The 23,094-nt window shown below is 31.6% G+C and overlaps 2 protein-coding genes across 5 annotated transcripts in view; both read left to right on the top strand.

The window, feature by feature from the left end:
* Nucleotides 1–530: 530 nt before the first annotated feature.
* On the top strand, nt 531–6,098 carry LOC125076077. Its single transcript, XM_047688025.1, has 6 exons — nt 531–542; nt 678–872; nt 1,061–1,171; nt 3,378–3,467; nt 5,264–5,395; nt 5,896–6,098. Exons 2-6 carry the CDS (start codon nt 755–757, stop codon nt 6,036–6,038), a joined length of 594 nt encoding a protein of 197 aa, XP_047543981.1. The 5' UTR covers nt 531–542; nt 678–754; the 3' UTR covers nt 6,039–6,098.
* Nucleotides 6,099–6,617: 519 nt separating this feature from the next.
* LOC125075945 (cold shock domain-containing protein E1) overlaps nt 6,618–23,094 on the top strand; it is a 38,966-nt gene continuing 22,489 nt past the window's right edge. For 2 of the 4 annotated variants that reach the window (XM_047687824.1, XM_047687821.1), the window contains exons 1-7: nt 6,618–6,689; nt 7,393–7,839; nt 7,918–8,141; nt 8,416–8,792; nt 8,936–9,143; nt 10,797–10,985; nt 18,336–18,487. In XM_047687824.1, coding sequence (XP_047543780.1) covers nt 7,722–7,839; nt 7,918–8,141; nt 8,416–8,792; nt 8,936–9,143; nt 10,797–10,985; nt 18,336–18,487 — 1,268 coding nt within the window. In that variant the 5' untranslated portion in view covers nt 6,618–6,689; nt 7,393–7,721. Of the gene's footprint in view, nt 6,690–7,258; nt 7,274–7,392; nt 7,840–7,917; nt 8,142–8,415; nt 8,793–8,935; nt 9,144–10,796; nt 10,986–18,335; nt 18,488–23,094 lie in introns of those variants that run through there. The other 2 variants (XM_047687823.1, XM_047687822.1) reach the window with 2 other exon arrangements.

Below are 23,094 nucleotides of genomic sequence, written 5' to 3'. Positions count from 1 at the left end.
TCTCGTCGATCATAATGTTCACGAAGTTTTTATAACAAGGAAATACTTTGCTGATAATAATGGTAAGTACGATAAAATTGTCATTAATAACCTATAAAATATTCTGACCAGAACTTCTTTGGGACTGATTTAACTAATTTTCCCATACTTTGTTGTAAACATTCAGATTATTCTCTATGTTATTTTGATTACTTTTTCCTTAACGAATTACTATTAAGTAATTTGTTGGTTTCGGTTATAAAGATTTCTTGGGGTGCAATCGATCTCAATGGCAGATAAGTGTCACACACACAATGAAACAACATGTACTTAAACAGGTTTGAAATAATATAGATTGATTTCAGAATGAATAGATAACTGAGATTAACATTTTGTGTTCTGATAAATCAAGTACCTATAAACTTCATGGAAAGGTCAATGACTCGAGCCAACATATACCTACCTTATAAATCTTATACATAATGCGAAAAAAAACATAATTTAATTTCAGTTAATTTAGTTTTTCAAATAATAGTAAAATTTAAGATTTTTGTGTAAAAAAGGTTAGTCATTATTTAATTTCTTTCTCATTAATTATTTATAAAAATGTCGCAGATACCCATATTTTTTGGCCTGCAAAATCTGTACATAATATAGGTACGCCAGAAAAAACTATTAGAAGCCATTTTTATTTTCAGATTATCCTGAACTCGATACCGTACCAATAGGGCAATTGTTTATAAAAGTAAATCCTATTATTAATATTTGCAACATTATGTTATTGGCTCCTGGTTGGTCGGTTGGTCCCGGACATTGTATGGCCATGAGATCAGACCCCGAGCTATCCCATCTATTATTCGCTTGGAGAATAAAGTATAAATTTAGAAATACAGGTAAATTCAAAAACACTAACTTATTATTTAAACAACATTGCCTTATATTTAATTCAATAATAATATCACAGAGTTTTTTCACACGGAATTTTAGTTTGGTAATAAAATATCTGATAAATACTGATACAATGTGAATATGAACTTGCATAACAGGATCTCAGAGAGACTAAATACTACTCTTTACGCAGATGTTACGATCAAAAGAAGTATTGTTCATCCACATTTCAATAGGGACACGTTTGCTAATAATATTGGCCTCGTACAACATGTTACTATTCGTGGTCATATGAAGGATAATAGTAAGTATTTAAATTCACTGTGAGCATTTAAGAACTGAGCGATGAATTCCTTTCAGGCGAACGTTGGGGGCTCATAATCGAATAAGAAAAATGGTTTTTTTTATTTATAATAATGGGTTGTATTCCTTTATGGAAGTTGCTATATTTCTGTTACATCAGTACTAACATATTGATGATTGAAAAAAGATTATTCCAAGCCAAGATAATATTTATAATATTATTAGTTTGCTAATGAATACATCTAAAGTAAATCTTTTTTATTTTTAAAAATGGGAATATTTTCTAAGATTCTAATCTCAAAACATGTTTTACGTGGGCTTTGTATATGCCCTGTCTGGGCAGCCTACCATTCATCATATCTAAAGAACAATACTGTGATGTTCCAATTTGAAGAGTGAATGATCCAGCGTAACTACAGGCACAGGGACATAACATCTTAGTTCCCAAGGTTGGCGCATTGTTGATGTAAAGGTTGATTATAATTTCTATAGTCTATGGGCAGTGGTGATCACTCAGCACAAGGTGGCCCATTTGTACGCCCGACAACATGTAATATAAATACAAATCGGTAATCATAAAATACTGTAATCAATGAATACCATTACACGAGTTATACGATATTTGACCGTGAGTGTGTCCCATTTAATTTTTGTAATCATAAATTAAGTAATTTATTTTCGAGCCAATAAAACCAAAAGAATTCATAATCATTACTGCAAACGTACTTTCAGCACTGCTACGTCTCGTTCGATTCATTAAAATAACGAATTCCTATTAGTGATTTCTTATTGCACGAAAATTTAAAATGGTAGTCTATGAAAAAAAATTATACCTACTTAAGTATGCATAATCGATTATCGGTATAATAGCATGTAGTCAATATGAAATGCAACACAGACACGCGCTGTAATGTCTCTATATATTTATTTTTGTAAACCATCGATAGTTACGATTCCCGTGCTACTATAGTTGATAGTTGGTACTATGACAGAAACCCTTACGCAAGTTCTAACAATAATAATTAATTACTGGAGGCATTACCGTCTTTACCATAGGGCACATGAGGCACGTGCCCAGGGCCCCCATCCTGAGAAATTGTAATTTCATGGGTACCCAAGGGCCCCAGCATAGCTTGAGACGGCTCTGACTGTAGGTAACCTACAATTTCAACACAATCGGATGAACGATGCGAGTTATAAAATTAAACACAATATTCGATTTTTTCTAACTTGACATACAAAAATAATTGATTTCATACTTAGTTATCTTCGTCGATCGTTTTTCTACAAACACTGCTGTTCCTTTGGTAATTAGTAGATAACCAGAAAATAGCACTCGTTATGTAATGCAAAATGATGCTCAGATTTTTTATAGGTAACTAAGATGTAGGTATATAAGGAGATCAGTTAAATTTTCTAGGTATGACGTATACCTATCACCCATTTTATTTTTGTAAGAGTTAATGACTAGCTATTTTTAACAGAAATATTTACATTAAAAATAATCCACATTATACATGTCGATGAGTCGATGTGAAGGGATCTTGTAATATTTTTACTTCTACTTTGCACTGCTGAAACTGCAACTATTTTTAATTGTTATATTTTTAACTGAGCTTTACACTTTAAGCGCCGTGACATATGAACTGAATTCAAAACGAAACTGAAAGAAGAAATATTCAAAAAAACTTTTTTATGTTTGTAGTTTACATAAATGCAAATAGCAAAAAAGTTTGACTAAAGCGGTCGTGGGACTGGTCGAACAGCCAAATCTTAAAGAAGGACAACAATTTCTCGTGTTCCTAGCATTCATAAAAATATGCAAGATCGTCAAGTCAAAAGACATGTAAAAATATCCTGCAGTCTTTCCACAATCAACATAGATACTTATCGATAGGTTGCTCAAAGTGCGGTGCGAGAGAGAGTTCGCAACGGTGTGTGAAAAGGACACCTGCCAAATTTGATTAAAAGACATATATATTTTTAAATCTTTTTATTATTGTAGCTTTTATGTTGTCATCCCTCCAGCTTGGCATCAAATTCTAACAGGTTTTTACTTTGTGGTGTATTTCAGTTCTCATTTTTTGCTTAAATATACATATCGTTTTATTTTATTTCACTTTATCTCTAAGATTAATTTCTTGAATTATCTTAATTTATCTCAGTGTTACAAATTTAATATTTTACAGCTTTATAATTTATTGCAGTGGGCAGTCACATCGACAATACCTTAATTAATGATAAAATTGATAACATTGTTATAGTAAGCTGGAATTTTGATACAGCCCAACATAAAGGTAAAGTCGTTTTTGTGAGAATAATTTGTGGGATTTTTGTTTTACCGTATCATTAATTAACCAAGTATCACTAATCACATTCGGAAAGGAGAATTAGGCTACTTATTCATCAGTGTTCCGTCTCTGTCTTGATCCATTGTATCATAATGTAACGTTTACGAATATATTACGAACAGCGAATTTTCCTTTACGCGATACATTATTAAAAGTGGAAACCTTTTAAAGTACGTGGTATGGGTCTTAGACAGGACCGTACGCAAGTCTTTTCAAAAGGGGTTCATGATTATGAACTATTGTAGGTAAAAAGGAAGTCTTCTAATATAATTGGCCAGTAGATTATATTGTAGGCTGATTATCCCTTGATAAAATCAACCAAGAATATAGTTCTAAAAAGTTCGAAAATTTATTACATTATTAAAAAATATTTTTCTTGTATTAATTGTCTTTTTAGAAGATTTTCAATATGATGTATGCAATTTTTTCATGGCCCTATGACATTGATTAGACTTTGTTACAACCAGGTTAAAAAGACGTACACAGCTATGTTCGTTTTTTTCAGAAATCACATCAAATACATACATAAATAGTCAAAGTGTAAACTTAATTAATTTTGATTCATTATTTAAGCCAATATTTAATATTTCATAGATTCATAATAATTACTTATTTGTTTCCCAAATAAATAAATAGCATAAGTTTTGTGACGATCAGACTTATACTTATGTAGTATGTATTAAGAATTGGAAGAAAGTTTAATTGCTGTAAAAATAATTGTATTATAAAGAGACAAGACAAGACAGGACTTAAATAAATTCTAAATGTCCATATTTTGTGAATTATACATAACAGATAAATGTCATTGGGTTATTTAACGGGATAATATAAAACCTTTAAGCTAAAGGTTCATTCTAAATATTAGTGAAAGTATTATTCAAATCAGCATTGAGATTCTGTAAGTCACTTCGTATCTCACTCGTGAAATGTTGACAACCAACTTACAATACACCATTTTACGTATTATTATCTCCGTTGAGATTCGTAAAATTGACGTATCTCAACGGAGAACCGAGTTATTATGAAAAATGGAAATTTAAACCTTTTTTCAAGATGGATGAAATTGCACTAGGCCCCTCCACGTAATATACAAAATTTTGCTTTCTCAGTTCATTTGAATTTCTCACCCGTTTTTCTCGACGACTGGACTATACTTTTTATAATTATTGTAGTAAATGTCACAAATCAAATTCTCACAATTCATACTCTTGTTCTGCGGTGAGTTGCGAGTTCCTTCATACAGAATACCTACAGAGATTATCTGCCTACATCTGAACTTACAAAGCTTATCTCTTTATAATATAAATCGTAAAATCGAAACTACTCATATTTACATAAAATTTTCTAAGAAAAGGTAAATTAAATTGATGAAAATTATTTATCTATAAATTAAATATTATATAATCCTCCACTATATAAGTTACTTGATATAATAAATGTATCTTTATAAATAATTCCCAGGGAAAAAATGGAAGGTTCGAAAAATTTTTTAATAATAAAAATAATGTTTACTTTATTTACCCAAAACATATTTTAAATATCAATAATAATAACCATATTTGTATAGATTGAATACATCTTAATTTCATTATATTTATAAAACAAAATACAAACAATATTTAAATTATTGCTCGCAGAATACTATATACTATAAATTTGTTTTTGCATAGGATTATAGATCCACGGGTGAATGACATTTACACTGTAGTTTTAAAAATTAATTATATTTCATATCATTTTAGATGAAAATATAGTAATAAATCCTGTTCAATTATTAAACAAGGAAAACTGTTCACTATATATGACACCAATAATAGAATTGAGAAGCTATGAATTTTGTACAACAATTGGAAATCATGTTAATACAATTTTAGGTTTGTCTAATTCTTATGTTTAGTCTATTCTCACTAGTGGTACCAAACAACAATTAACTACATGTAACAACTGAAAACCAAAGTAATCTTCAATGTTTACTCTCATGTTAATCATCGTCAAATGATTGTGATGGGGTCCGCCTTCTTGCGTGAACAGATCTTTAAGTGGAAGATTTATTTTTATCATCTTTTTGAAAATTAGAACTGTCTTGTCCAAGCAAGTATAATATTGATTCTCAGTAGTCATTTTGAAATTTACTGCTATGATCCCTTTATGTGGATTACTTATCATATTGAATTGCTCATACCTAACTTATGTAAAACTCTTCTCCTCAATATGTAGTCTACATTTCTCAGAAGCCACAGTGCGACCCAGATTTCCTTGTTTAACATTATATACCTAAGTTATTTTTCGTAACATACAATAACTTAGTTAAGAATTCGTACTTAATGAAAATTTCTACATTAAAATGAAAAATAATTAAGACTTATATTTTCAGGCCATGGTGCTTTGATTGTTAATAGGAAAGATTCACATACTTTGGGCTTTTTTACGTGGGGAGAGAGACAGGAAAGGTCTTTGCCACTCGTTATTCTTAACTTAACCAATTTTCAAGAGTGGTTAAAAATTATTATAACATAATTAAAATATGACAGTTTCAAATATACGTTTGTGCATGAAAATAGTTTTATTTCAACAACTGAAAATTTAAAATATTACTTCCCAATCTCACTTCATAAAATTTCCGTATAGAGGATTTATGGCAAACAACAATAACAAAATACTAATATTAACAACAAACATATGTCAAAAAATCATCTGTGACTTGACATTAGAAATTCCAGCCACAGATTAGCGTACGAATAAATGAAATTTAATATATTGCCAATGGTAATAAATGACTAATTATCATATTATTTGTAAAATTAAGTAAAAATAATATACGCAATAAATAGAGAAAAAAGTAGTTAGTTATGTTTAGTATCAGCATATATTTATTTAATTTAAAAAGTAAGTAACAAACATTAGCCACCTCATTTTTAAATAGAAGCTATAAAATAGAGAAAAAATAAATGTATGATTGATTTTTCGCTTTAGACAAAAAACAAGCACAAAATTTTAAAAAATTCTTTATATTTACAAATCCGTAAGTCAAAGTAAATTATTTTATTAACAAACTTAGAAATAAAGGAATTTGAAACAAAGTTAAATTTGTTTGTATGGCATGATCAAAGGCGCGATTATGTTGACATTCAATATGGCGGTATGTCGTCAGTGCTGTGCTGTGTCGTGGTGAGATTTGATAATTTTATGGATTGTGTTTATATACTTCCTCTATTATTTATTTCTATTTAGCCTTAATTTGCCATCACCTAATAAATTCATACGAAGTATTGAATTAGGTTCAATATATGTCGAGTAAAGTCGAGCGGTAACAACGTTATAATTTCTGCACATCGTCGGTCGGGTCGGGCGGCCGATAGCTACCTAGATAGCAATAATAAAATGTAGAACGATATTCCGATGCGACGCTTTGTTATAATTCAGTTGTTTCATGAAGTTAATGTGCATAAACGTGATAGTATTTACTTATAAACGATTATTATCCGTGAAGGCAATTCTCACGGCTCGATTTTCTGACTAGCAAGATTTTGTGTCGTTGATCGGATAGTATTTTTCAATTGAATCAACTATAGGCATAAAACGTCAAGTGAGTTTGTGAGGGTATGAGTACATTGCGCTATCAGATGTTACCCCACTGTTGGCGAGTGCGGACACATTTTCTGCTAAAGGTTTAATAAGAAAATTTGCGGCGCGCGCAAGCAGTCTGTTAAATTACTTTAAATTTAACATCTCAATATTCAAGTTAGATTCAAGTAGGTGTTGTGTTTGAAACGTTTTCAATTCAAATCAATGATTAGATTTTTAAAATTAGTAAGTTTTTTTTCCTGAAATCGAATAATTGTAAAAAATAACGAATTATAATTTGTTGCAGTAGGTAGTGTGAGTAACCAAACCATACAAATCCAAACAAGCCTATGCACAGGAGAGCTCCGATTCAGCAAGCATTGAAGACATCTGAGGATCTAGTGTAGTTTATTCTTAAGTACATATTCTTTTGCAATAAAAGTGTTTGGTGTATAAATTTGTGACTTCTGTGAAGAGACTTTGTGTTATCCTAAACATTTAGTATAAAAAATGTGATTTGTTTTTTAAAATTTATATCTGTTAGTAACTTTAACACCACACCTTCTTCTGTGATATATTGGTACATAATACTGAGATTTTTTGACTTATATACAAGAAAAAATACTGTCAAAAATTATGTCGAGTAATCCTCAGTGGAAAATGTTCCAGCCGCCAGATTCACACTCCTCACCTTTACAGGAAATATTAGATCTACAGCAATCAAATATGCAGGCAAAACAGGGGTACCGTAATGGTAAGTTTGATTAAATTTTTATTATATCCATAATTATTTCCATTGTATCATTTATAACTTTTGTTTAATTATTTATAGGTACTTATAGTAGTGAGTATCCAAGCTCACCGAGAGATAATTATCATAATATGGGCAAGTCAGGCGGTAGTAATAGATTTTCCCTTGGCAATTTTAACTTGGACTCGTGCCCTATGGGAGATTCAGCGGGAGTGTACTCATCTAGTTCGAACAACAGCCAACCTCAATATGATTCAATGAATCATCCTCCTATTAGGGAGACGGGAATTATCGAAAAATTACTTGTGAGTTATTTTTTATTCATTGAAAATTAAAATATCTTGCAGAATTTTTTAATTAAATTATGGAATAGGATTTTTGGAAAATCAATTAATTATAATATTTTAAAATACACTAATTTTATACTAGGTCTGATTTTAGCATCTTTGTGTGTTTGTAGAACTAAAAAAATAATATAAATTGTTTTAACAATTAGATAAAAATATATTAATATAGACATATGTTTATATTGGATAATGTATTTGTTGGTTGGAGTACAAGTTATCTTCTTTATTGTAGCATTCCTATGGCTTTATACAATGTTGTGAAAGGCAAGCACGTCTGTTCTTTCACTTTAGCCAGTTTGGGGGCAATATAGACCATTTAAAGATAGGAGATCCCGTTGAATTTGAAATGACATATGACCGTCGTACTGGTAAACCTATCGCTTCAACCGTAACAAAGATAGCACCCGAAGTGGTGTTGAGTGAAGCCCGTGTCACAGGTGTTGTTACCACTGAAGTCAAGGGAGAGGGTTCAGGTGATAGTACGGGAAGGATTTCCTATGAGAATAGAGGAGAATGTTTTTTTCTGCCTTACACAAAAGACGATGTTGAAGGCAATGTCACTTTGAGAACTGGTGATGCCGTTAGCTTTCAAATTGCAACCAACCAAAGGTGAGAACTATGATTTGACTGATTAACACTTACCAATAGAAAGCCATTAGTAATGCTAAGAACTGATTTTGTTGCTAAGTTATTTTTTTTGTGACAATTTTTGCACGTAATATTATTAATACTAATGTCATAATTATTTTCAGAGGTACATTAGGTGCGTGTCATGTACGTTTCGAAAATCCAGCTCATCCAGTGAAATATCATGGTGTGGTTTGTTCCAAGAAGGAAAACTTTGGTTTCATTGAACGAGCTGATGTTGTCAAGGAAATATTCTTTCACTATTCCGAGGCCAAGATCAAAGAGGAGTTGTCTCTCGGTGATGATGTCGAATTTATTATTCAAACTAGAAATGTGAGTTTTTTTTTATATTTTCATAATTCATTCAAAAAATAAGGTATAATAAATATATACGTATTTAGTGAGAGATTAATCCCATACCATAGTTTCAATGTCTAGATGATAAATGATAATAGAACTCTGCCGTCGAAATTATACCAATAGATATGTACTTGAATTGACTATAAAGGGATGTGCTTACATTATGTCGATTGACATAATAATTATGGAAGGGTTTAAGGCCGGTTTGATTTTAAATAATGTGCATTTAATTCGGGCAATATGTGTTAATAATGCAAAGGGCAGATTGAAGCGTAATTCGCCGAGTTACACATTTCGGATTATAGTGACTTTCATTAAACGGAACGTTCGGAATGACGAGAGAAGTGGTGGTTAATTTGTTTATTGTCGACGTTGAAATTTCGATTTTGTGTCTACGTCACTAAGTTAATATTCATATCGTATATATGTTTTAAAAAGAGAAAGCGAACCGCCATCGTTCTTTAACGGTTAAACAAGAGATTTTTCATATTTTATTTTAACGTTCAAAATATCTCCGTTCAAAAATGTTGCGTATTCTAATGCCATTTAGTCTGGAATAGTTTTTCATTTCATTCTATTAAAAGCACTTGAAACCATCGTAAAAAGAGGAAAAATATCACTCCCGATACGTTAGGAGAGATTGTTTTTTTTTAAGTTCGACGTACCAGAACTATGGAAAACGTGGAACGAACGTAAAACGACCTCGCTCGCAAATATGCAAATATTTTGCATATCCACCCCGCTCGGATTCGCGTCCATTAATCTAATCACGGGCGCTAAACGTTAAAAAAAACTGAAATCCAGCATTTAAAAAAAAGTCTATGAAATTCTACGGTTAGTTGTTTAATACGATCACTTGTTCAGGGGACGTGTGCTTCAGACATACGTATACTTATGTTTATTTGTGGCGTTTTTATGTGTATATAAAATGTTTTAACTTGTATTTTTTTAAATAATTCATTTTTTCGCATATAACATTAGTGTATAAATATAATCAATAAGTTACTTATTCGTTGTAAAATCATTAGATAACAAGTAATATTATTAGTGTTATTTCATTTATTTGATTTGAAGTAATAATATTAACACGATGCGGGAAAAGCCGCGCAAAAGACGTAGCTAAATACGTTACCCCCCTGTACGCGTCTGTCGCGTAATTGCGTTAATTAGTAAATTAAATGCACCGCATGCCCTATCTAGGGATTACTGTTTGCATGTTTTCCATTTTGACGCGTTATTCAAGCTCACATTTCAATAAAAGGAATATCTTTCACTCGTATCAATCGAATTCGTACGAGCTGAAAAAATACCATACAAAACCCACGCTATCGTCTATAAATGGTTAACTTAATTGTGAATATTTTTAAAATATTTATGTTTTATAAATACAGTAAAAGGTTAAATGTAAATAAAAATAGTTTTTTATTTTTATATCACTGACTCTTCACGTGCTTTGCTCCGTTTAATAAACACAAGCTTAATTCTTAAATTCCGTCTAGAAGTTTAATTGAATCGTTTATTCGTGATATTGCGCTGCGTCTTTTAATCGATATTTATAACATCACAAGGTATTAGGACGCGATTGGTTTACATGATAATATTTAAATAAAACAAATGTATGTATAGGGTAAAGAGGTGGCGTGCAACATAACAAAGCTGCCCAGTGGTTCAGTCGTGTTCGAAGATGTCAGTCCGGAGATAATGCGAGGTCAAGTTTTGAAACCTCTGGAGCGAGGGAACATGGTACGGGTACCGCAGAACGATCCCCTACCAGGGCGCATTAGGTATCGTGCCGCCGATCACTCTGAAGTTGAGGTAAGTTATTTTCAGTTATAATGCTGATACATAGATTAAAAATAATATATTCATTATAATGACAGTTGACATTTAACGAAAATAATCTCGTACTTCTTTTAGAAGAGTTACAACCCTACGTTTTATTTACTTAATATATTTTTGTGTGTTCTTTCGACTCATTGGATTCAATTAAGATATTTTAAAATATATAAAAAAAAATCTATTAAGGTATATACAGGCTTTTTATTAGATATAGTTAAACATGTCGACGTAGTCGAAAAGAAAATTGTTGGTCCAAGCGCTTTCGTAGCGAACGCTGCCAAAACTATAGCAAATACGAAACCTGAGAGATTTGGGGGTCTCCGATACGTATAAGTTTATAGATAGAAAGATACAGTAGAACTTACAGGAACAATTTTTGTTTAAAAGAGAAGAAAAAATTACTACAACTGGTAACCCTTATCGAAAATGACGTTCGTTTTAAACATTTTAAACAAATAAATATTGTGTTTTACACTTTCGAAGTAGCCTTTGGCTATCTATATGATAGACTGTCTAAACTGAGAATGCGTCGAAACGCCTTATTGGCCACTAAGTAAACACATACAAGAAAAGTAGTGTGGCCATGGGCGAGTGTCACACACATCAATATAATAAAGTTGGCTTGTTTGTTTTATTTCTTTTGTATTACACTCTTATATAAATATTCTAAGCCTTATAAATGTTACGAGATATATCAATGAATGTATGAAAATTAAGCGGGTTGTTGTACACACTTTGTAGATACATTAACACAGTACTGGCTAATAGATCGGTTTGCGAATGTACACTTGTCATTGGTTAAAAAATAGCACGTATCCAATTGCTTACTGTATATGTACAAAGTCGGGACGGACAGCTAGTGCATTATACAAATGATTTTATGTACAAAGTAGCTTGTTCGAAACCGATAGAGATGTTAGATTAAATTCTGTATTCCACAAACAATTCTTCGTATTCATCCCTGACAGTCCCTCGCGTATCTCGGCCTAGTTAAATCTCTTATTTATTAATACCTATTCATTTCACATCTTGATTCACTTTAATCTACTTGAAGTCTGACTTATATTGCCTACAATTGTATTATGCTACTATGAATTCGTTGGAAAAAACTGTGTAGAGGATTTGTTTTTTTTTTATATAATGGTGTAATTTAATTGAATACTTCCTTTTATTTACAATCGTATTATATTACATAAATATTTTTATAAGTACTCTATGGTTCGAGTTGTTAGAATCTGCATTTTTTTTATTGTATGGTAAGTGCTCACCACTGCCCGTAAAGACCTTAGCGACGTAAGAAATTTTAACCATTAAGGGACCATGGGTTATTACATCGGAATATTTTTTTAGAAACCCCTCAAATTTTCAAATGTATTCGAATTTATTTGTATTAAACTTACATTCCAAACTTAACCTCCTTAAGAGATGAATTCAGTCTTTTACTCATAAGCAGAAGCCTAATACCGTATTAAATATTTTCAAAAACTTCCATACAAATTCGTCGTAAATTGCACCCTCTCAATTGATCAATTGAAGCTCTACAGTTCTCTTTAAGTCATTACCAAAAGTCCAAATACCGATATACATATTTCTAACATCTGTAATGACGAATTTCCAAGCAAAATTTCATCTAGTAATAATCTCCTTAGGGAGTTGAGATTTGAAAAATCCTTTCATAGAACTCACCTACTTCATATAATGAATTCCTGTGCAAAATTACATCCTGTTAGACCGAACAGTTAAGGCTTTGCGTTGTATGTATAAGTAAGTCTTTTTAACGTTTTATAAAGTTGTCATGAATTTAGTAGGAAATAATTACGAGGCGTTATTTCAATACTAGATGTACTACTGCAAATCGAATAAAAGGTTATTATATTATTTATATATTAACACGCGAAGTAGTAACTTTGACTTTTTAAGCTAATAATCTTTTAGAAATATGTACATTAAAATAATAAAAAAGCATTACACACACTACGACACGTTTAACACATATACATACGTTTACCTACATAATATTTAATATGAAACATTCGTAGTTTACGTATATAATGCCAATGACAGCACACGTCATTGACAAAGATGAAAATCAATGTTTTTTTTTTATTGTAGTAGTGACGAGTTACCGTTCATTTGAGCCTCATTTTTCCTAGGTATATTTCGAATCATCGCATCTAATATTTTATTAGCAATGAATTAAGGTCGAATTTCGATCAATGGGAGACCACTATTTTATAATATAAAAGAGTTACTGATTCTCTTGTCGGGTCTTCTCGATACTTATTCACGCTGTTGTGAAATAGAATATTGTTATAAACCCTTATTTATGCATTTGTCTACAACATGAAAAGGTATTTTTTTTTTTTAAGTACTCGACAATTACTAAGAATGCCAAGAAAAACTATATAATTCAATGCAATAAAATATTACTGAAATTAAATTTACTAAGTATACAGATTACCTTTCTGCATAAGATATTATTTATTCATAATATTATTTTTAAATATAAAACCTGTCTCTGACATATAATGGTTTAAACTTCGAGGCTTAGGTCAATTTGTTCTTCAATGAGTGTACGCTGTACATATACTTACATATAATACGAATATTACAATTGAGATTATTTTTCCTCTTATATATTTTTTTGTTATTCATAGTTTTATTTTGGTGTTAAAATCATTTTTATAGAATAAGATGTAATTATATATGAATATATACAAATATATTCGGTGGTGGTACACCTTGTAAAACGATAAATATATAAAAATAAATAAATGAATCCCCGGGCATTCATATATTTTTTCTTGAGGTCTTGAGGGCGGTAGTTTTAACAATCAATCGATAAGTGTTTGAATGAAGACTTTGACTTGACTTTACTCTATATTCCTATTACTTGAACATAGAAAACATTACATTTTTTTACATTCATTTGTTTTAATATATATTTATATAATAAATAACTTTCAAGACATACGTAACTGCTAGTTTATTTCGCCGTTTCATTACATGTCTGAGGCGTGTCTCTCCGGATCGGTGTTAGAATTATGACAATCAATAAGAAAGTGCAATACTTCTATCTTGAATAAAAACATTTGAATTTGAATATCAAAAAATGTAGTTCGAATTAATTAAAAATATATATGTATATTTGTGAATATTGATATTGATCCTACCGCCGTGATTACACCTAAAGATTACAATATATTATAAATGTGAAAGTAATTGTCTGTTACTCTATCCAAACCTGATTTGATCAAATTTGGTACAGAGCAAGCTTAAATCCCCATGGAAGGACATGTCTACATTTTATGACTAACACCTATTGACCGACCCCTAAACCGCGAGCAAGGCCGCAGGCGACAACTATATATTCGACAATTCCCCATCTCGTCTCGTCGTACCTTTCAATCCACGATTAATATTTCGATTCAATTCGAATTGTATAATGTCACTACTAATTATTCGATGGTCGAGATCCATAGGAAATGTTTCCCCATCGCAGACACATCGACGGCTAAATTAATTTACAAAGTACGACATACGTGTATTTCACTTTGTGCAAGCCCGTCTGGGCACGTACCATCATATATTCCATCGCCAAACAGCAGTACTCAATATTGTTGTGTTCCGGTTTGAAAGGTGAGTGAGCCAGTGTAACTACAGGCACAAGGGACGTAACATCTTAGTTCCCAAGGTTGGTGGCGCATTGGTGATGTAAGGAATAGTTAATATTTCTTACAACGACATTGTCTATGGGAGGCGATGACCACTTACCATCAGGTGGCCTATTTGCTCGTCCGCCTACCGACATCATAAAAAAATAACGAATATGACTATTGATTCTAAACTCGATTGTTACACGTTGATAACCCATCAACGGTGTTACGCCGCATCGTATGGATCATATCGTTTATGGGGTCAGAAAGAAAAAGGTTGTAAAAGAAAGTTAATGCCGGTCGCTCGTTTGCTTGCTGGGGAAGGGGGTTGGTTTCACCATACGGGTTGTTGAGGCGTGGAGTGCTAATGGTATGATTATTGTGTTATGCACGCTTACTGTATACATTTCGTTTGTATTGCCGATAGTATAATTATATTATTATACTTTATATTGGCATGCTTCTTAAGGGTCAGAAGTTTATGAATAAATAGTATTTAAAATTAATGTATACGTCAATTAGACAATTTACTATCCATAGGCAAAATTACATTTAAATACATCAAGGCTTTGATTGGTTGTTCTGAATGGCACAAATTGAAATGTGTCTCTCTATTGGTGATTATTACGATAACCATCATACGAATGCCTGTATCGTTTATTATATTTGATTAATTTTAGTTAAAAATCGCAGTCTAATTGGTCACAAAAACAAAAGGTCCGTCGGTTTCCGTTGGGAAGAATCATGGGAAGCAACGTAGTGGGAGTTGACATCTCTCAATTTGTGTTTATAATAGGAAAATATCGTGCAGACTATGTTTTGCGAAAGAAGTCTGGGTCATTTTAAGGTTGTTAGTTTACTTTTAATACAAGAATTTCATAAACGGTAACGATCGAGTTCTAGTCGAGTCCTGTCTCAAAAGTAATCTCGAAGAGAAGCCCGCACAGGTTCTATTCATACAGTCGCCATTGTAACGATTTCAAAATGTTTCAATATAGCAATTTAATTCTATAAAATTTATGAGGTTTTAAATAAAATTTTATAAAAGTCTTAAGTTCTCGTTGCGGAACTAAAGCAATTGTTTAGTTCTTTCGCCGTGAATCCCTAGAAGGTTGTATCGTATTTGATTTTCTTCAAAAGTCCCGAGTTAAAAAACCTCCTTTGTCTTTAACTTTTTTTTTCTCGGTGAATTTGCGGTGGTTATTATGGCTATAAAATATACTTATTAAAATACTGTTTGCTTTTTAAATTTACATTACGAGTACATCGTTAAATTTCATAAAGACTGCGTACTATAATTTGTATAATAATAGTGTGTAAAGAGAAGGATATATTTTAAATATTTAATACAATATGGTATACGCCTCAAACGGGCAGGAGGCTCACCTGGGAAGTGACTATCACCGCCCATGGACATTTGCAACAACGAATTGCTTGCAGATGCTTTGCCAGCCTATACAGTACTAGGGAAGAAGAAATAATAAAAATTGTAATAGAGAACTCTTTAATAGGCAGATAGATAGTCAGCGATAAGATGATTAAGACGATTGAACAATGTTGGGAACAGTTAAGACACTTCTTAACTCCTAGCCATTTAAAAGTTACAATAGTCGTATTCTGGCTCCAATATCAGATCAGCTCGATGATACAATATTATTGTTGTAAAATTCGAATAAAATGTAGCTAAGTTTGTAATCGATACGTATTATACATTCATAAATATTGACTCTGTGACTTGCCTATAAGTGAAGCTTTTCAAACCATCTTAAAATTGTCTATAAATATTCTACTCCTAAGCAACCGCTGCTGTACAAAGGCTTTTAAATTCCTGACCGGGTTAAGAGAACTTGAAGCGTATTGCTCTAGGCTAATTTAAATTAAAATTTCGTATTAAGTAAATTTTCAATTACCTGTCTGAATAAAACTAGTAAAGCTATATATATGATATTTATTTTAGATACATAGATACACCAAAATTCGAAAAAGGTAGAACCTTCTGTAAGCTAGTAACCTTGTACCTTGTGTAAGTATGTGATATTATCATATAGATATATACACTTCGCAGTTTCAATTTAGAGTTGACGTGACAAGCGTGAATTTTATATTCTTGAATTATAAAAATAACCATTAGACTTAAGACTCTAATATACAAGGCGTTATCAGAAGCTACAATTAGATTATTATTTACGAATCAGCTGGCTACTAATAACGAATAGTAGGATTAATATAAGAATAAGTCAGATACTAGTATCTCAGTCGCCAATTGGACTATTCTACCATCCGTAAGCAAAACGAATCAAATTCGAATAAACTGAAAAACTCACGAAAACTCACCTGGATGTGAACCCTAGCTTAAGTATCGATCTAATTTAGTCAACCAGACAACCAGTATATCATCGCGGCCCTAAATTTAATCAAGTACAAAGCTGTTTGACAAACACTTTTGATACGTCATTTATAAAAGACTAATTAAACATAAAACTCGTTTCGGAAAGTCAATTATTTTGAGAGGAAACGGAAAAATTCAGTGGTTTCGTGAATTTAGCTTCAAAAACTTTCTTTATATTCATAATTACTTTTTATAATTTTCCGTTTCAAATAATGTTATATTATATTGAATAGTCTAAAATCGACAGATAAGGTTTTATAAAGATTGTATTTTTTCATGAAATAATATAAACTATTTAAGTCTATGTCACTCGTGGGCTAATGGTTTTTCTCCCTTCAAGCAGGTTTGGTGCTAATTCCACCAAACTTCTCCAATGCGGTTTGGTTGATAAAATGTGGCCGAATTTCGTTGAATTTAGAGACATGCAGGTTGGCTCGCGATGTTTTTTTTCGATAATGATATAAATTATAGAAACAAATTGGACACGTGAAAAATGTTTGTATATTAACGAAAAAGCAATATATGTATAAATAAATTTGTCGTTACGGTATTGCAGATATATCTTTGATCAGTTTTATTTAATCCATACAATCACAATATATATTTAGAATCAGTGACTACGGTATATTTTTTGTTATCAATAGTAAGATCATATAGAAGTCATTGTAGTACATTATTTGTAGTATATTTCCAGTCAGGATTACACATAGTGCTTAAGCACTGTAATCAATGAAATTAAAATAAAATCTATAGAAAATTAAAAAAATAACGCTTTGTCCGCCTTTGTTCAGGCAAAGGTATCTAGACAGTGCAGCTTTGTAACTGTCCTTTAAAGAAGACCACGTTTAAAAGGAAAACCTATGGCAATAAAAACACCGTAGTACAAAAAAGGATTTTCACAGTTCTTTACTGCTATGAAAATTCTACTAGCTTTTCATATTACTTTGCTGAAGTATTTCTTTTTTTTTTTAAATCAAATTACCGTTTAGTAAATACCCAGCTCGTAAATGTGATGTATTGCGTAGTGTTATATTAATATTATTCATTATAAATCGATTTTAATTTCACGTGTAAAGAGCACGTGAAGTTACAAAGTTAAATTTCGTACAATAGTCAGTTGATACGTAGGATGAAGTTTATAATAATTTACGTATTTCTTTTTTTGATATCTCCAGAAGCACTTTAACATTACGAGCGCGTTTTGTAATCCAGACTGTTCAGATTCTTATTTAAAATATTCATAAAAATTGGTGTAATTAAAAGATCGAATTCCTCTATCAGGTGCCTTTCGGGGATAAAGACCAGTGTGGGGAGTTCACGCTGAGGCATGGCGATTGGGTCCAATTTCAAGTGGCTACAGACAGACGGGACCAGTTGAAACGTGCAACTAATATATCGCTGCTCGACGAATCTTTCAATGTTTCGGGTGAAAGGTAAGAAAGATAACTTTTTTTGTTGGTTTATATTTGATTGTGTATATATGCCCTTATATTCTATGTTGTTGTTGTTTTGTTTCTTTTAATTTGTTGTTGTCACGTGTGTCTTGTTCCCTTTAGATCCTCTATTTATTTGATGTGATAAATGTTCAAGCAGTTTTTTGTATGGGAAATTTATTAAGTAGAGTTTGATAAGTCTAGACGTATTCATAGACATAGACCCGCGACACGAGACGGCTAAAGTCAAAGTTCCGGTACTTCTCGGAACTTCGAGACATTTCTAAATAAACACATACTCCAACAATAAAAACAAAACGGTAATTAATCAGCAACATTATTGTTTTAAGATTTATTTTAACATAACTCAAGCAATTTGAAAGTCTTAGTAATTTGTTATTAAATTATTTTTGGTAATCAAATCTGTATATATAATACAGATTTAATTGTTATATTAATCTGCCTTCCTGTAAAATACAATGCGAGCAGTTTTATCAACAAAGTAAAAATTTAGTAGGTATTTGAATATTTTCAGTAGAACGTCATTAATTGCTTCGTTTGCGGAAAATGAGGAGCTTTTTTAGGCGCAGATTAAAAACAGCAAGCGGAAAAATCTTATTTCGATTTTTTTTATATAATAACATCATCGTAATCCGATTTTGCAAGCAGAAGCAACAAGCATGCCTCTAGTCTCGAAATCAGGAAAAATACCGAGACTTCGGAAATACATCATCCACTCTGATCTCAATTTTCAAATTCTCAACCCAAGAACAACCTTTAATAGAATGGGCCATAGCCCATAGTTTAGATAATACTGCCATCAGGGCTTTTAGCAAATAACTTGGAACATGTAGATTTCGTTCGACTCCTTCGATTAGAATAGGCTATAATTATATAAGGATTCAACATATGTCTTGCTTAGGGTAAAAATTTAAAGTGGAATCTGATCGTAACGTTTCTGACGCGAGGTTTCCCTGTCACCGATACTGAAATGTGCCGCGCTGTAATTTTTTATTTGTGTCTGCGACCTTCCCTAAAATGAATACCGTCGTACGGATTATTTCGTTACGGGCTATATTAAACTTAAATATTTCTTTATTAAAAAATTAATTAAAGATCAAAAGGATCTATGAAATATTTCTATTGAAAAATAATATCAATAGTATAAATAGAAATATGAATACTTGTTGACGCCAAAGTTAATATTTGATTAAATCTATATGAAATTGATTTTCGTAATTTAGTTACTGTTATGGAAAATTTTATTATTATTCTAATAGAGACTTGAGATAATTATATTATAAGTCTAGTCTCTATTGCAAGTTTTTCTCAAGCAAAACAAAGGAAACGTTCACTGATATAATATTACGTTATTCAATGATTGTGGCTAGCTTATAACGCCGCGGACTCCTAGGTCGTGGGTTAAATCCCCGGGTCGAGACGCTAAAGTTTTCGGTAGTCTCACTAGCACTTCAGTTTGGAAGTATTGTTTAGTGCCCTGCCGTTGAACTCACGTAAAATCTTTGGACGTCGCGAAAGAGTTCAGACTGTTTGTGATTGTTCGGATTACCTATAGTATTTTGAGATTGAAGGAGTAAAGTCTACGTGTGATTGAGGACACGGCTGCAGTGTTATATCGTGGGCAGCGGTCTAATGTCCCTTTATAATGGCCGCCTGGCCAAACTTGTTACCGATTCATTCCCGAATTTTTGTATGTTAACTTTAAAAGTATCCGTTCACAATTTAGTCATAGTTTCCTTGCTAAGAGTTAATATGTATACAGTAACGTGGCCGGATTCATCGCAGGGCGATTGTTCTATCACCTGCAAATCTCAGTAATTTGACTCTAATTATTCGTCTATCTCGAGATAATAATTATCTAGAGATATCAATTTGCTATAACAACCGGCTAATTGTCAATCGCACCGGTAGTTGTAATCGAGTAAACGTCTGAAATGATCGTTTAGAGCAATTAGTAGATGATATGCGATTTAATTGAACAAATGTTGCTATCATTTTTGTTTGTAAGAGTAACGAAAATTTGCCTTAATGTTTGTTATTGAATCACGGCCTATTACTAACGACTAGTGAGTCTCCCGCGACACTTCGTTCGACCAACAGATTTTTTAAGAATTTTGAAACCCATGATAGGTTTTGTTGTCGCCGTGAACTGCATGTCACTCATCTACATTTGGCGCCAAAATTATGAAACCTCTTTTAAATGAAAATTTTAATATCATTAGTTCAGTTAGAATTTGAGTTTGTCGAACCGATCTCTAACCGGCCAGTAACTTTTTTCCTCTCGACAATCGTAACAATTTAGTAAATTGAAATCAAGAATCCTCTATAATTTTCTGTACATCTACGAAGGCTCTTCAAAATGAGACCATAACCGATTTTTTATATGCAGCTATCGTCCTACAATCACACGACAAAAATCGATTTACGCTATTAATATAATATTTGATGTCGAAACCTAATTGGTAAGTTTATCGCATAATTGCTAGGAATAGGCATATATTATTAACTAGCTGTTACCCGCGGCTTTGCCCGCGTAGAATATAAATGTATTTACAAATTAACTTAAAAAATTACGTTAATATAAGACCTCTTTATATACCACATTGGTGTGTATTTTAGCCCTCAGGGTATAATATTCAGAAACGCTTAAATACATATCTACTCATTTTTAATCAGTAGCCCAAAATAGTTTCCTGCTTCTAACTTAAAAAATGACGGACTTCTAGACTAACCTGTATACGGAATGTCAACACAATTTCCCTCCTTAGGCGTAAAATATCCAGAAACGCTTAAATGCGAATCAAGACACTTTTAATCGGTAGCCCAAAAATAAAATATCATGCTTCTAACTTCAAATTGACGGACTTCCAGGCTATCCTGTATACGAAATGTCAACCTCTATTTCTCCCCTCAGGCGTAAAATATCCAAAAACGCTTAAATGCGAATCAACTCATTTTTTATCGGTAGCTCTAAAATAAAGTTTCCTACTTCTAACTTCAAAAATGACGGTCTTCCATACTCAACTATATTAAAAAAGACAACTCTTATTAAACCCCTTATAGGTTGAATATGCAGAAATGCTTAAATACGTATCTACTCACTTTTAACCAGTATCCCAAAAATAAAGTTTCATATATTTAATTGAAAAAATGACGGACTTTCATAAAAAATTTACATCCCTTATTTCAGCCCCTCGGAGGTAGAATATCAAGAAACGTTTAAATATGTATTTACTCATTTTTAATCAGTAACACAAAAATAAAATTTCATGCTTCAAACTAAAAAAATGACGGACTTCCAGACTAATCTATATAAGAAATGTCAACCCCTATTAAACCCATTAGAGGTAGAATATCGAGAAACCCTTTAATACGTATTTAATCATTTTAATCAGTATCCCAAAAATAAACTTTCATGTTTTTAACTTAAAAAATAACGGACTTCCATAAAAACTTTCAACCCTTATTTCATCCCCTTTGTGGTAGAATATCAAAACACGCTTAAATTCGTATTTACTAATTTTTAATTAGTATCCCAAACATAAAGTTTCATGCTTTTAACTTAAAAAAACTCCCATAAAAAATTTCAACACTTATTTCACCCCTTTAGTGTTAGATTATCTAGAAACGCTTAAATACAAATCTAGTCATTTTTAATCAGTATCAAAAAAATAAAGTTTCGTGTTTCTAACTTAAAAAATTACGGACTATCATACATACTTTCATCCTTTATTTCACCCCCTTAGGAGTAGAATATGCAGAAACGCTTAAATATTTATGTACTTGTTTTTAATAAGTATCCTATAAATAAAGTATTATGTTTCCAACTTAAAAAATGACGGACTTCTATACAAATGTTCAACCCTATTTCACCCCTTTAGGGGTAGAATTTCCAAAATTCCCTTCTTAGTGGGTGTCATGATATGTTAGTTTATAAGTGTACAGCCTAAAATATAAGTTGTATGCTTCTAGTTCTAAAAATGACAATACTTTCAACAACTTACAACCTTTCATCCCCCTTTTCAACCCTTTACAGCATTTTTCCAATTAAAACGTAGCCTATGTCCTTTATCATGCTCTAGACTATTTGTATACCAAATTTCATTTAAATCGGTCCAGTAGTTTTGGCGTAAACGCGAGACAGACAGACAGAGTTACTTTCGCATTTAAAATATAATATAATATGGAAGTATGGATAGTATGGATTATTAGAAACAAAATACTATCCTTAATACAAACAATACTAAAAAGAAAACTATGACACCTAATTATAATTAATTTTATCTACATCCAAACTAAAAAAAGTGTTAATAATTGTGAAATTATTAGAACCAAAATATTATCCTAAAACAAAATTAAATAGTATTTAAAAAGTATTATTATACACGACGATATTATATCGCAAAAACAAATAACGCTGCATACAAACGCTCAGAAGGGAGCCGACCGCGCGTCGATTTCGACCAAATTTGATTACCATAAAAACGGTTCTAGCGAGTTAATCTTAAAAGATAAACATATACTGTTTCAAACATTTTTTTAGATCATTTCAAGAGGAATAATTCTTTCATACATATATTTTTGAT

This window comes from Vanessa atalanta, chromosome Z (genome assembly GCF_905147765.1).
Source record: "Vanessa atalanta chromosome Z, ilVanAtal1.2, whole genome shotgun sequence".
NCBI classification, from domain to species: Eukaryota; Metazoa; Arthropoda; class Insecta; order Lepidoptera; family Nymphalidae; genus Vanessa; species Vanessa atalanta.
Note: the sequence above shows the minus strand (reverse complement) of the source record. Positions and strands in the feature narration are given on the sequence as shown.